Source organism: Pongo abelii, chromosome 23 (assembly GCF_028885655.2).
Source record: "Pongo abelii isolate AG06213 chromosome 23, NHGRI_mPonAbe1-v2.0_pri, whole genome shotgun sequence".
Taxonomy (NCBI): domain Eukaryota; kingdom Metazoa; phylum Chordata; class Mammalia; order Primates; family Hominidae; genus Pongo; species Pongo abelii.
This window is the reverse complement of record NC_085929.1, coordinates 41942037-41957309: the sequence shown is the minus strand read 5'-3', so window position 1 is coordinate 41957309 and position 15273 is coordinate 41942037. Positions and strand designations below refer to the sequence as shown.

Sequence of the window (15273 nt, the reverse complement as noted above, 5' to 3'; positions counted from 1 at the left end):
GGGACTTAGTGCAGAGGGAAGATTAGAATCCAGGGCTCCCTGACTCACAGCTGTGGGCCCAAGCCTCTCAACATTGGGCCATACAGAGCTCAGACTTGGATGAAGACCCAGGGACTACCCACTCACCCTGGCAGCGGTGCTGAATCAGGGACCCACCAGCCCCCCACTGGTAGTGCACTCAAAGAGCCCTCAACCCCTGGGTTTTAGCTCCTTCAAAAGATCACCAAAGCACTGTATGACAAGAATCAAAGCACTGTGGTTAAAAGCACAGCCTCTGGAGGAAAGCAGCTGCGTTCACATCCTGGCTCCACTACCTCTGGCATGTGCTTGGACAAGTTACTTAATTTCCTTTGCCTCAGCTTCCCCATCCATACAGGGAAGGGAATAATAGCACACCTTACCTGGTAGGTTTTGGGGGAGGGTTATAATTTATTCACACAGAAAGTACTGAATAATAATTCAGAATGCCTGGCACAAAGAAAGTACTGTGTGAGTAAGTGTGTGTGTGTGTGTGTGTGTGTACACATATTATATATATATTTTTGAGACAGAGTCTCACTCTGTTGCCCAGGCTGAAGTGCAATGGCACGATCTCAGCTCACTGCAATCTCTGCCTCCTGGGTTCAAGCAGTTCTCCTGCCTCAGCCTCCTGAGTAGCTGGGACTATAGGTGTGCACCACCACACTCGGCTAATTTTTGTATTTTTAGTAGACATGGGGTTTTGCCATGTTGGCCAGGCTGGTCTTGCACTCCTGACCTCAAGTGATCCACCTGCCTCCGCCTCCCAAAGTGCTGGGATTACAGTGTGAGCTACTGCAACCAGCCAGTACTATGTATATAATTATTATTATTATTGAAAATCTGTGAGAACAATGAAATTGCAGCTGCCACTCACTGAGTATTTACCCAGGGCAGGGCTATGCCAAGCACTTACTCATCATCTTGTGCAATCCTTACAAAAATCCTAGCAATCATCAATAGGCCTGGGGAAATCAAGGCTCAGAGAGGCCAACCTACTTGCCCAAAGTCATACAGTGAAGGCAGGTATGACCCGGAGCCCATGTCTACCATGTCTACACTTCACTGCCTCCCTGCATGTCAGACTCGAGGAGGTCTTCAAGACCATCTAAATCCCACCTCCTTGGTGTGGAGGTGGGAAAACTGAAGCCAAGAGCCAGTGAGCTACGCAAGGTGAGAAGAGAGCAGAGCAGATTCAGCAGAGCTGAGAACCTCAGAACAGCAACATCTGGGCTGTTCTTCATGAGGAGGAGCAGGACCAGGGGACTGGGTTCTCTCCCACCCAGGGAAGCTGGGCAACCTCACCCCCGTGGGCCTGCATCCAGGACTCACGCTCGGCAGTAGGCAATAAACTTCTTCAGCTTGGCCAGGTCAATCTCGCCCTCCACGGCCTGTGTCTGCGTCAGTGCGCTCACGTGCAGAGTGATGACATGCTTGGCCAGCATCTGGAGAGCAGAGGAGACACTGGGTCATCCCACAGGCCCTCCCAAGCCTGAGTCCCAACAGAGGTGGAACAGCCAGAAAGAGCTGATGGGGCCCTGGCATCAAGGTGCCGGAAAGGGTGCTAAGATCTCAGGTGTGCTCAGCCTGTTTGCTCAGCACCAGGCCCTCGTTCTGATGGGAGCATCTGGATTCTCCTTTAGATAATGATCCTTGCTCCTCTGCCCTGGTCCATAAAGAGGTGGGTTCAGCTTGTCCACCCCGACTTGGGGCATGTATCTTGTCCACCCCAACTTGGGGATGGACATTGGATCTACCCAAACCAATAGGAGTCTATCCTGGGACTTTTGATAGAAGCACTGGAAAAGACAGGGCCTCCTCTTTCCTGGGGGCTGTTAAGCTATAAGCTAACAGGACAAAATCTTATTTTGTCTTTGCCGCCACAAGAGGAACAGCTGCCCAAGTACAAAGATTCCACCAAGGAAAGCAGAATAGAAAGGCAGAGACAGTTGTTTGAGAATCCAGATCTACCTGGGCCTTAAGCCGCTGGACTTATCAATTCTATAAACCACTATGCTTTTTTCTTTGAAAAATTTACTAACCAGAACTGAGGTTCTATTACTCATAACCCAATGTCAACTCCTCTGTTTCATATATAAGGGACTGAGGCCCAGGGAGAAACTGATTTAGCCCAAATCACACAGCTTATCACTCACGGCAGAGGCAGAGCAAGCCACAGGACTCCAGACCCTACTTCAATCCTCTGCAGTCCACAACAACCGCCCTCTCACGTGCTCCCCAATTTCACAGCCTGACAGTCAGGACTTCACCAGCCAAGGCCCTTGTTCTCCATTCTCCTTCCCACACAATCACAAGCCTGCCTGGAGGCAGGTCCATGGCCACCAGCCCTGCCCCTGGACATACCACATCCCTCTCCTCATTGTGCTCATCCTTGACGATGAAGATCATGTCGAAGCGCGACAAGATGGTAGGCATGAAGTCGATGTTGTCCTCCCCCTTCGTCTCATCCCAGCGGCCGAACACTGAGTTGGCAGCAGCCAGGACGGAGCAGCGGGAGTTCAGGGTGGTGGTGATCCCGGCCTAAGAGGCGACGATGAAAAGGGGGAGGAGATGGCAAAGATGCCTTCTTAAATACACACTTACACACACACACAGTTAGACACACACACGCACGCACGCACGCACGCACACACGCGATTCTAGGCCTGGGCAAAAAGAACTTTGTCCCAATCAGGGCAGCCTGAGGACGGTTGGGCCAGGCTGGGCTGCTGCAGGCTAGGCCTGCACCTTGGCGGTGCACTCACCTTGGCGATAGAGATGGTCTGCTGCTCCATGGCTTCGTGGATTGCCACACGGTCATCTTCTCGCATCTATGTGGAAGAGAGAAATGTCATCAGACCTACTGAAGTGAGGGAGCAGGGAGCAGTAGAAACAGGAAAACTAACAGCAGCCCTCACTCCTGAATACCAACTCCCTGTAAGGCCAATGGCAGCAACCAGGTCACCTCTAATCATGGGAACAACTGTGTGGGCTCGCCTTTCTTCTCCCCACTCTTCAGATATGGAAACTGAGGCTTGAAGAGGTTAAGCAGCTTCCCACAGTTACCCTAGAGTGACAGGCCCAGTGATTGAAAACAGGTCTCCCAAGTCAGAGGTGATTTCTGCTGGCTGAGCACAGGAGGCCACATATCCTGGTGCCACCCACCTTTTGGCTACTACCCACTTCATCCGACTCACCTTGTCAAACTCGTCAATACAGACAACCCCACCATCAGCCAGGACCATGGCTCCACCCTCCATGATGAAATTCCGGGACGAAGGGTCCCTCATCACCGAGGCTGTCAGTCCAGCTGCGCTGCTGCCTTTCCCAGACGTGTATACCTGGGGCAGTGGGGTGGTGTCAGGGCCCAATAACAACTCCATGCTTTGACCCCCGTAAGTCAAAAAGACCCACTGAGGTTGTGATTTGCCCAAGGTCACACATCAAAGCTGGCTGCAGGGTACAGAATAGGACTCCAGGCTCCAACTCAGTGCGTCTCCCTCTGGAAGGGGAGGCTGCCCTGGGCCTCGGTGTGCCCAGATGTTCTCCCCGCTGAGGGCATCACATCCATGGCTCACCTGAGCCTCACCACAGCCCTGTGACACAGTCTTCTGGGGCCCGACTCACAGATGAGCAAACTGAGGCCCAGAGAAGAGGAGTTAGCCTCAGGGCTAGGATGAGGACTCCTGACTCCCAGGGAAAGCCTGCCCCCATCGTGAGTCCCTTGTCGTCTCTATATAGACCTACAAGCCACATACTGCCATAGAGCCCCTGAAATTGGGAAAGTCCTGAGATGCCCTTAAGTGCAAAATACTCACGATTTCAAAGACTCAGAGCACATAACAATGTAAAGTATCTCAATAATCTACATATCAAACATGTTGAAATGAGATTTTAGATATAGCGAGTTAAACAGAGTAACGTCACCTGTTTTTCCTTTTTTCTTTCCCCTTCTTCCTTTTAAATTGAAATGGGGTCTTGCTATGTTGCCCAAGCTGGTCTCAAACTCCTGGGCTCAAGTGATCCTCCCACCTCAGCCTCCCATGTAGCTGGGACTACAGGCATGCACACCACCGCACCCAGCTACTTTTTAATGTGGCTATTAGACAATCTAAGACATACATGCGTCACATGTGCAGTTCACGTATTTCTACTGGACAGTGCCAGTGTGGCAAATTTGGCACACTTCCCATCTGTCCAAAGACCACCATCTCGCCCTATAGAACCCCACCACTTGGATCATGACAGTCAGACCCTCTCTGGCTCTGATCCCCGCAGACCCATTCAACAACGCAGCAGAGGACCCAGCTCATCAGACACTTGGGTTCAATCACATCCTGCTCTAATGCTTACCAGCAGTGAGACCTGGGCCAAGACACTTACCCATTCTGTACCTGAGTTTTCTCACCCCTAACACAGGGGTAACAGTACCTACCACACAGTTGAGGTGAAGACTAAGTAAATATATGCAAAGTACTTCAAGCAGTGTCTGGCCCTTCATTTTAGCTATTATTATTATTATTATTATTTGAAACATGGTCTCACTCTGTCACCCAGGCTGGAGTGCAGTGACACAATCTTGGCTCACTGCAACCTCCCCATTCTGGGCTTAAGTGATCCTCCCACCTCAGCCTCCCAAGCAGCTGGGACCACAGGTGCATACCACGCCTGGCTAGTTATTTTGTATTTTTGGTAGAGACAGGGTTTCACCATGCCGTCCAGGCTGGTCTCAAACTCCTGAGCTCAAGCAATCCGCCCACCTCGGCCTCCCAAAGTGCTGGTATTACAGGCATGAACCACCGTGCCCAGCCAGATTTTAGCTATTAATGATAACAATATCAGTATTTAGCAAATGGATAAACTGACGCTCAGGGAGACTGGGTGACTTACTCAATGCCCATAGCCAATTTCTGGCCAGACTGAGACCCAAACCCCATCCTGACTCTCAGTACGGTGTACTCGCCGCCTGCCCCAAACCTACATACACCCGTTGGCTCCTTTCTTCCTCCCATCTCCTCGGCCATCCTGACCACAGCCAAGAGAAAGGAGGAAGAGATTCCGGGTGAGCCAGCCCACCATAGGTGTCCTGGGGACCCAGAGGCCCTGCCCTGCAGCTTCCTCCCCGCAAGCCAAGGTGGAGAAGGTATCCCAGGCCACTCACCCCAATGGGAGAACACTTCTCCACAAACTTCAGAAGCTGGGACTTGGCTGTCCCAGGGTCCCCTAGCATCAGCAGGTTGATGTCTCCTCGGCGAGTAAGTCCATCAGGGAGCCTGGGGGAGGAAGGGTAGATGGACAAGGTGAGAATCCATGAGGGCATCGCATGTGACATCCAGTCACCAGATTGGTGGGCTGACAGGTGACTCCCCCAACTATCATGGGCCTCAGAGTTGGCAGGAGGGTAGTGGCTGTGGCCTAGGACCCATGTTCCTACCCAGCTCTGTAGCTCCCAAACCACGATAGGTCTTGCCTAGCAATGAGGACAGAGCTTGCCTCCCAGAAGAGGAGGGTTAAAGGAAATGGCTCTTATGGCTGTGCTCGGGTACACCCAGCATCTGAGTAACGTTCCTCCCAGCTTGAAAGAAAAGGACTGAGAGCTGCCTGTGGGCTGTGCACGGTGCGGCAGAACAAGCACCGTGACAGCAGGCTCCTGGCTCCCCTGCATGTGCTAAGGAGCAAGTCCCTTTAACTCTCTATGCCTCAATTCCCTCATCTATAAAATGGGCACAACAGCTGCGTTCTCAACAGGTTACTGTGAGGACTGACTGGGCTTCAGACACATAAAGCACTTAGAAGAATGCCTGTGCGGCCCAGGTGTGGTGGCTCACGCCTGTAATCCCAGCACTTTGGGAGGCTGAGGCGGGCGGATCACAAGGTCAGGAGATCGAGACCATCCTGGCTAACACGGTGAAACCCTGCCTCTACTAAAACTACAAAAAAAAATTAGCTGGGCGTGGTGGCGGGCGCCTGTAGTCCCAGCTACTCGGGAGGCTCAGGCAGGAGAATGGTGTGAACCCGGGAGGTGGAGCTTGCAGTGAGCCGAGATCGCACCACTGCACTCCAGCCTGGGCAACAGAGTGAGACTCTGTCTCAAAAAAAAAAAAAAAAAAAAAAGAAGAATGCCTGTGCATAGGAAGAACACAGTAAATGGCAATTGCTAATAATATCCCTGCTACTGTCTATAACTGATTTTATAGTTTCCAAAGGACACATAATGTCCTTCAAGAGTCAAGTTTCTCACCTGTTTCATTCATTGGAAACTTTGGTTCAAAAAAAAGTGACTCTCACCCCAGGTACCTGCATGACCCCAAGCTCAGTGCTGAGATTTAAGACCTGGTACCTGCATGACCAGATACCATGACAGAGCTTGCAGTGAGCCGAGATTGCGCCACTGCACTCCAGCCTGGGTGACAGAGTGAGACTCCGTCTCAAAAAAAAAAAAAAAAAAAAAAAAAGAATGCCTGTGCATAGGAAGAACACAGTAAATGGCAGCTGCTAATAATATCCCTGCTACTGACCCCAAGCTCAGTGCTGAGATTTAAGTCCTGGTACCTGCATGACCCCAAGCTCAGTGCTCTCCCACTGCACTTGCCAGGCCCCCAGTCCACCACCTTGCCAGGGTCAGGGCATCGCTGAGACAGGTGCACAGATCAGCCACTAGCCAGCTGATGGCAAGCTTGGGGGCTGGCAAAGGTGCCTGGCAGACTGAGGGGCCCAGGAAACCCAAAAAAGAGTGCCCAGTCCTGATTATCCAGTAATTATCCTACTGTGAGCCCCGTCACCAGCCGCCTCCCCAAACCCAAGGGAACTCAAGCTCCCTACCTCTTTCGGGAGCCCCCAAAGAGCAGACAGGCAATGGCCTTCTTCATGTCCGTGCCCCCAAAGATGGAGGGGGCGATGCTCTTGGAGATGACCTCATAGACATTGGGGAGAACGGCCAGGCGACGGAACTCCTCCTCCTCCTGGGGGCTCATGGCCCCAGCAAAGCTGCGGCCTTGGTAGGCAAAGCAGGCGCGTGATTGAGTACAAGGGAGCTCTTCCAGCCCACTGCCCATCCTGGCACCAGCTCAGGGACCTCCCAGAGGGCAGAGCTTTTAGGGCCAGGACAGCACAACCTGTCTGAGTAAATAGAGATCCCAGCTCTCAAGCCCTCAGGAATGGGCCTGGTGTGTTCCAGGGTCCAAAGGGTGAGGGGAAGTGGGGAGGAGGGTTCTGAGGAAACAGAGGGCCAGATGGCATAGGACCTTGGAAACCACTGGAAGGTCTCCCCTTTCAGCTGAGGAGTGATATAGTGTCTTGGTCATGACAGCATCGCTCACTGGCTGCTGCAGAACAGAGAAGGTAGGGGCAAGGTGGAGATGAAAACTGGGGAGGATCAACGGTGATCCAGGGAGGCCTGACAAGGGAGGGCTCAGAGCAAGTGGGAAGGATGAGAAGTGGTCAGATCCTGGACACATTTTAAAGGTGGAGCTGCCCAGAGTTCCTGAGTGATTAGATGTGGGGGATGAGAGAAAAGAGCACCAAGGATGACTTGGGGGTTTTTGTCAGAGCAACTGAAAGGGTGGAGATGGGAAGACTGCGAGGAGCCAGTCTGAGGGTGGGGAAAGGGGAGCTTAGCTTCAGCCATGTGAAGTTCAAGATGCCTTTCAGATATCTAAGTGAACATGTCAAATCAGCAGTTGGTTATGAAAGTCTGGAGCGTGGGGAGAAGCCCAGGCTAGAAATGGAAATGTGAGAGCTACTTGCCTGTCAGTGGTTTTAAAGTTGTAATAATCTAGGTAGTTTGTGTAAATGTGGGGTGGGCCATGGACTGAGTGCTGGGGAAGCCACCCCTCCGAATCAATTCACTGCAGCCAGAGGGCTGAAATAAACCTGAAAACCCTCCAAGTGGCCCCTGCTGCCCTCAGGTGTAAGCAGGAGCTCCCCATCTCGGCACTCAAGGCCTCTTACTCCGCCTGGCCCCCATCCCCTGGACTCCCACTCGGCCCTCCGGCCACTCAGTACGTTGCCCAGGCTGGGGTCTTCACCTGCTCCTGCCATCCCCTCCCGCCTGGAAGTTCTTCCACATCCACCACTCTTCAAAGCCCAGCTCAGATTAACCTCCTCCCAGAAAACCTTCCCCAAGGCCCAGCCCCCACCTCCTCCTTCTCAGACCTCCTTTAGCACCTCCTTGGAACTGCATGACCCACAACAGCCGCCACTTTACCCACATGTCCCCAGCGGTCTCACAGTTTTCTTACTTCTCCAACTACACACTTGGCGGCTGCCTGCCTGGAACCCTGCATTTCACTTCTCTTGTATCTCCTGTCACAGAAGTGAAGACGTGGCTTTCAGTAATTCCCCAGTGATTTGACCTCAGTCCTTCTGCCTTAATCCTGCACTTAGGCAAACATCCTCAGCCCAGGAGTCACAGCTAGGACCAAAGTGTGGAAGTTCCGGGGATCACTTAATATAAAAATGAACATTCTAATGATATGAGCAACGCAAGGACATCCTGGGCTACCTCATGAAGTAACGAGCTGCCTGTTACCAGAAGTATGCAAGCACAGCCTTTTGGCAGGGCTAAGCCAGGACCCCAAAGCCAACTCACCAGAGCCATCTGTGTCCACCTGGATGCCCAGGACACGGATGTAGGAGCTTCGGATGCCCACGCCCACCCTGTCACGGCCCCTGCTGGAAGTCAGGCCAAACTTCTTGATAGAGTAGATGCCCATGATGGTAACCCTGTTCCCAGGGACGACCTTGTCACATAGGTACCTGAGAGGAGGGTAGAGGAGAAAGGAGAAAAGGTGAGATTCTGACTTGGACAGCAAGTCTCTGATTCCATCCATCCCCAGGACACTCGGGGTCCACCTCAGCATTTTTGCCACAGGCACCACATGCTGAGCTGGCTCCATCCCCACGGAGCCCAGAGAATGGCCTCTGTCCCCACATCACTCAGCCCATGCTCAGCTGCTTGGAGGATGGTGTTGCTGACAGTGACAGCCAAACAGAAAGGCAGGTGGTGGCCTGACTCTCGCTGAACTCGCTAACTCATTTGTACGCTGGTTTAGGAGGCTTAATGACAGCCCACAGAGCCCTCCAAAAGCCCCATCTCCACGTGTCTGCTGTCAGCTCGCTGGGTGGCGCCCTTTAGCCTCTCAGGGCAAGACTTCCTCTTCATGCCCTCCAGCCTCCTTGAGGGGCCACTAGCCCTTTTTGCCTCTTCGTGGCTCTGTGAGCTCATTTTGCCTCTGGGTTTTCATTTCCGTTTTAAAAACGAGATGTTGAAACAGGGAAGTCTCCAAGTCCCCCAGTCAGAGCCAGGGTGGTGTGGAGGGACACTTAGTCGCTGTGTGACCTTAACGAAGTCACTGCACCTCTGAGCCTAGGGGGATGATGAAGTGGCCTGCCTCTGATGTTGTGGAGTCAGGTGAGGCAGCAGACATAGAAGTGCTTTATACCATCAGAAATCACAGCTCCAGAAAAGACCATCACCGTCACTCCATGAGCTTCCAACTCCCCTCTTCCCATACCCGCTTCGTAAGTTTTCAGGATTCATGAACTGCTTGGAAAATCACACATCCTGATTACGTAATCTGCATGAAGGAATTGTGCTAAACACGACAAGCATTTTCAAGCAGCCCTCTGAGAGATTAAGGACTGTCCTTATCCCCATTTTACTGATGAGGAAACTAAGTTTGACAAAGTCACATAACTTGCCCAGGGAGCAAGAGCCTGACCCCTACATACTCTGTTGCCACTAATGAAGTTAACAGAAGCTATAGATCCACTCTCCTCAGAACACCTGCATGCAATTTCAGGATACGCAAGCCCAGGTTAGAACCCTAATCAAAGATCTCAAAACCTTCCACCCAGGTTACTATGAGGGGCCCAAGCTCAGTACCCTCTCCCCCTCAGTAGAATCTTTTTTGTTTTCCTTTTTGAGACAGGGTCTCACTCTGTTGCCCAGGCTAGAGTAGAGTGGTGTAATCACAGCTCACAGCAACCTCAACCTTCTGAGCTCAAGTGATTCTCCCACCTCAGCCTCCCAAGTAGCTGGGATTATAGGTGTCTGCCCCAACATCCAGCTAATAAAAATAATTTTTTTTTTTTAGATACAGGGTCTCAGTATGTTGCCCAGGCTGGTCTTGAACTCCTGGCCTCAAGCAATCCTGTCTCAGTCTCTCCAAGTGTTGGGATTACAGGCATGAGCCACCATGGCTGTTCAGCAGGATCTTAACAGAAAGCCTGGGGTACGCTGGGCGCAGTGGCTCAAGCCTGTAATCCCAGCACTCTGGGAAGCCAAGGCAGGCAGATCACGAGGTCAGGAGATCGAGACCATCCTGGCTAACACAGTGAAACCTCATCTCTACTAAAAAATACAAAAAATTAGCCGGGCATGCTGGCGGGCGCCTGTAGTCTCAGCTACTCGCAAGGCTGAGGCTGGAGAATGGCGTGAACCCGGGAGACGGAGCTTGCAGAGAGCCAAGATCGCACCACTGCTCTCCAGCCTAGGCGACAGAGCCAGACTCCATCTCAAAAAAAAGAAAGCCGGGGGTAGGAGGTGGGATGTCAGGCTGGGAAGAAGCTTTCCCAGCTATTGGTTACCTAGCTGTGCACCCTAGACCTCTTATCCTAGGAAGAACACAGACTTTGGAAAGCAACAGACACAGGCTGAAAGCCCGACAGTAAGTCATTTAACCTCTCCAAGTTACATTTCCTCATCTGCAAAATGGGGCTGACATAACCCTGCAGATTATGGAAAGATGAGATGAGAGGAACTTATGGAAGCATTAGGCACAGAGCAGGCACTCTGCAACTGGCCACCTTCTCCACCCCACTCACCCTGCTCCAGATGACCCACTCCCAACACTCGGGTTAGGGCCACAGCTGGGACATCCACCGTCGTAGATGCCCACGTCCCGGCCCCTCTGCCTCACCTGTCGCAGTAGAGCTGCATGTGTCTGGGCATCTCCCCGTGGGGGACTGCATCAGGCAGCTCCTGCAGCTTCAGGGTCTGGAAGTCCACGCATTTGCATTTGTCGGGCATGATGAAGTACGGGTCCAGTGGGCATTTGGGGCGCCCAGCCTGATCTCTGTACAAGGTAAGGGAAAAGAGTCACCAAAGCTACCTGGAGAATCCAAAGGCAGGGCTCATTCATCCCAGAAGCCAGCAAGGAGATGTTGCCAGCAGCAATTTATGGGGTCTCCAGAATAAGCTGGAGATAAGCCCTAAAGGAAGGCAACGCTGACGGACCTAGCACTGGATTGAGAGTCAAGGGAACTGCTTGAGGCTGGGTTCTTCCATTAACGTGCTGAGAGGAGGCAGACAGGTCACACTCGGTCTTGCAGGGTCATGGGGTCCTCATGGGTGAAGAAGAGCTAGTTCATCAATTCTCTTACTAAAGCCCCACTCAAATCCCAAGATCTTTTCCAGTGGGATTCTAGGCAGTTCTAGACCATTCTGAGGGTCTAAGCCTCTACATATCCCTAGGTAATTATGTCATTATCCAATAAATACTATAGCAACAGAAAGAAGCAAACATCATAGCAAAACCTACTATGTGTCTGACACTATTCCAGGTGCAGGGGGCACAGCAGTGAACAAAAGGTCCCTGCTCTTGTGGAGCCTAAGTTCCTATCAAGGGAGGCTGAAAAGACATACAAGCAAACAACCACATAAAAGAGTAACAGCTACATGCTGTGAAGAAAAGTAAAGAAGTAGGCAGGTGTGGGAGAGACGAGGTGTGTGCGCACCAAACTGAAGACGAAGGGTCGGGCAAAATGCGCCTGGTGAGGGGACATGTGAAGAGGAGCCTGAAGAAGTGAGGACACAGACTATGGCGGCTTGAGGAACAGCACTCCCAGTAGAGGAAACAGCAAGGTCAAAGGCAGTGAGACTAGGGGTGGCCAGTGTATTCCAGGAACAGGAAGGAGGCTGGAGAGAAGAGGGGCAGCGAGGCCTGGGGGAGCCGGGAGCAGATCGTGGTGGGCCGTGCAGGACTTGACTAAGAAGTAAATGACTGGACCACCTGCAGTGTCAAGGGACACCTGGCTGCTGGGTGGAAAACAGATTGAGGGGGCGGAGGGTGGACGCGGCGGCTCAGGGAGGAGGTAGCGCGCCACTCCAAGTGAGAGATGCCAACAGCATGGAATGAGGCCACTGTGCCGCAGGTGGATGGGAAGCTGAGGAGGCACCAGCGAAGGAGCCAAGAAAGAGCAGCCAGTGAAGAGGGTGGGGCTCCTTCAGACCGGGGGCAGCAAACATTTTCTAGAAAGGGCCAGAGGATGTGCATTCCAGGTTCTGCAAGCCAAGAGGCCACATACTCTGCCTTTGTAGTGCGAAACCAGCTGTGGGCAATACTTAAATGAACGAACGTGTTCCTGGGCCATAGGGTCAGCAAGCTAGATCTGGCCTAGTGAGCAAACCATAGTTTGCCTCAGAAGATTCCAAGTAGACTCATTCCCCTGGACTGCTTTTCCCTCCCAACCCTGCGTTCCCTACAAGGCTGTCTGGGTATCCTGGTGAGACAGAACTCACCAGTGTAGAGGGACACTGTTCACAGTGTCTCAGAGCCGCAGGGCATCAGATCTGTGCCAATCCTAAAGGCACACCCCTGTCCAGCCCATCCCAGTGGATCTCTAGAAGCAGCTGCAGGCAGTGCTTGCTACTTGTTCTCATCCTTTCTCATCTTCACTCAGGTCACCTCCCACAGTCCCTTTTGGCCACAGACTCACGTGTTGCACTTCCTGGGCAGGGCATAGCCCTCCAGGCCAGGGCGCATGGCAATGTTGGTGAGGGTGTTGCGGCAGCTGCGGCACTGGATAGAGATGTGGGTGGCCTTGGCACGGACCGCAGAGGCCGCGATGATGATGCCAGGGATCTTCACCAGGTGTGACATCATGTCCGACTGTAACAGAGCCATCGGGAGGCTTGTTGGTTAAGGGGAGCCAGGACACACCTGAGATATGCCGGTAAATGTCCTGGGCAGGGGCCTGGAGGAGGTGGGCACAGAGCTGCAGGGAGGGGCACAGTTCTTCTGTTCAGCTCAAAAACTGCTTCCAGAGCATCCACCCAGTGCCAGGCTACCTGGACCCGGTGGTTCAGAGGAGCCTCAGGCACAGCTCCTGCTTTTAAGGACCTCGCAGCACAATGGGGGAGGGGGCAAGAGATACACAAAGCACATTTCCCTACAAAGTGGCAGGTGCCAGGACACAGACCTGAACCCCAGCTCTGATGGCAACATCCCTGGACCTGTAGAGTACAACACAGAGAACAAACCTGGGAGGCAGGGGCCCATGTTATAGTTCAAGTTCTGTCAAAACCTGCTGTGTGGCCTTCTCTCTGAGTCACTTCTCTTTGAGCCTCAGTTTCCCCATCTTAATGACTATTCCCACACTGGACAATAAGGCAGTAATATTTTATCTTTTTTTTTTGAGACAGAGTCTTGCTCTGTCGCCCAGGCTGGAGTGCAATGGCAGGATCTCGGCTTACTGCAACCTCCGCCTCCCGGGTTCAAGCAATTCTCCTGCCTCAGCCTCCCAAGTAGCTGGAATTACAGGTGACTGCCACCACGCCCAGCTAATTTTTTGTATTTTTAGTAGAGACGGGGTTTCACTATGTTGGCCAGGCTGGTCTCGAACTCTTGACCTCAGGCAATCCACCCACCTCGGCCTCCCAAAATGCTGGGATTACAGGCATAAGCCACTGCGCCCGGCCGTAATGTTAATTTTTAAGTGTGATGTTATTGTAGCTATGCCTTTAAAAATGATTCTTCAAAGTCTGGGCGCAGTGGCTCATGCCTGTAATACCAACACTTTGGAAGGCCAAGGTGGACGGATCACTTGAGGTCAGGAGTTCGAGACCAGCCTGGCCAACATGGTGAAACCCCGTCTCTACTAAAAATACAAAAATTAGCCAGGTGTGGTGGCATATGCCTGTCATCCCAGCTACTCGGGAGGCTGAGGCAGGAGAATCGCTTCAACTGGGGAAGCAGGGGTTACAGTGATTTGAGATCATGCCACTGCACTCCATCCTGGGCAACAGAGTGAAACAGTCTCAAAAAAAAAGAGATTCATCTTTCAGAGATACATGGCAAAATAGTTCCAGATCAAATTATATGATGTATGGGACTTGTTTCAAAAGAACTCCAGGGCCACAGATGAAATAAGATTTGGCCTCTATGGATCACCTGAGGTCAGGAGTTCGAGACCAGCCTGGCCAACATGGTAAAACCTCATCTCTACTAAAAATTAGCCAGGTGTGGTGGTGTGTGCCTGTAATTCCAGCCACTTGGGAGGCTGAGGCAGGAGAATCGCTTGAACCCGTGAGGCAGAAGTTGCAGTGAGCTGAGATCGTGCCACCGCACTCCAGCCTGGGTAACAAGAGCGAAAACTCCATCTCAAAAAAAAAAAAAAAAAAAAAAAAAAAATTGGCCTCTAATTGCTGGGTGATGAGTACAAGAGGATTTGTTATACGATTCTCTTTATATTCTAATGTTTGAATTATCCATAATAAAAAGTAAAACATAAACTCTCAGCCAATCTGCTCCTTCCTATGGCCAGTCCTTGCCCTTCACAAAGCTCCTGAACCACTAGTGTACAGGACTGGGACAATCTCTCTCCACCTTGTCTCCATTTCTCAACGCCCTCCTCGGGCTGAATGAGAGAATCAGACATGAGCAGAAGTTTTGCTGGGGCTCTCAAAGAAACCAGGAAGAGGCTGTGGGAAGCAGAAGCGAGGCTGGGGAAGCGGAATACAAGGCTCCATGCCTGCATCATTACAATAAAGTGGCCATCACCACCTCAACCTAGCACCTGGTCAGTCTCAGCATAGTGGATGGTGTGATGCAATGAGGGATCCAGTATCACCCACAAGCGTTCTTGCCCGGTATGTGAAATCGAAACACAGGCCTTTGCATCTAACTTCCAGCTTCCAAAAATCACAGGGGGGAAGGGGCATGTTTTAACCACCCCAAGGAGGCCTTCAGATAAATCTAAAAGGCAGCACATTCTACAGGATAATGGCTCCTGCTTCTTCAGCAAATCAATAATGTATCTGTGAAAGAACTTACACCCAGAGTAAAGGAAGCTGTTCTGGATTAAAAGAGATTTAAACAATCCAATACAATGCCTGGTCCTGGCTGAGACACATGAGCTGTAAGAGGCAATTGACGTAATTTGGTCAATCTGAATCTAGACCACATATTCAATGATACTAAGATATCTTTGATGTTTCAGTTGAGGTGCTGATGATGGTATTGAGAGTATGTA

The 15273-nt window shown here is 51.7% G+C and overlaps 1 protein-coding gene across 3 annotated transcripts in view; it reads right to left on the bottom strand.

Annotated features, from left to right (window-relative positions):
* The window catches only part of MCM5 (minichromosome maintenance complex component 5), a 50558-nt gene that overhangs the window by 31154 nt on the left and 4131 nt on the right, over positions 1 to 15273 (bottom strand). For all 3 annotated transcript variants that reach the window (XM_024239688.3, XM_024239689.3, XM_063723025.1), the window contains exons 5-13: positions 12739 to 12911; positions 10941 to 11096; positions 8609 to 8775; positions 6841 to 7012; positions 5180 to 5291; positions 3216 to 3359; positions 2784 to 2849; positions 2383 to 2559; positions 1351 to 1463 (exon numbers count right to left, since the gene is read on the bottom strand). In XM_024239688.3, the coding sequence (XP_024095456.3) occupies positions 1351 to 1463; positions 2383 to 2559; positions 2784 to 2849; positions 3216 to 3359; positions 5180 to 5291; positions 6841 to 7012; positions 8609 to 8775; positions 10941 to 11096; positions 12739 to 12911 (1280 nt within the window). The remainder of the gene's footprint in view (positions 1 to 1350; positions 1464 to 2382; positions 2560 to 2783; positions 2850 to 3215; positions 3360 to 5179; positions 5292 to 6840; positions 7013 to 8608; positions 8776 to 10940; positions 11097 to 12738; positions 12912 to 15273) is intronic.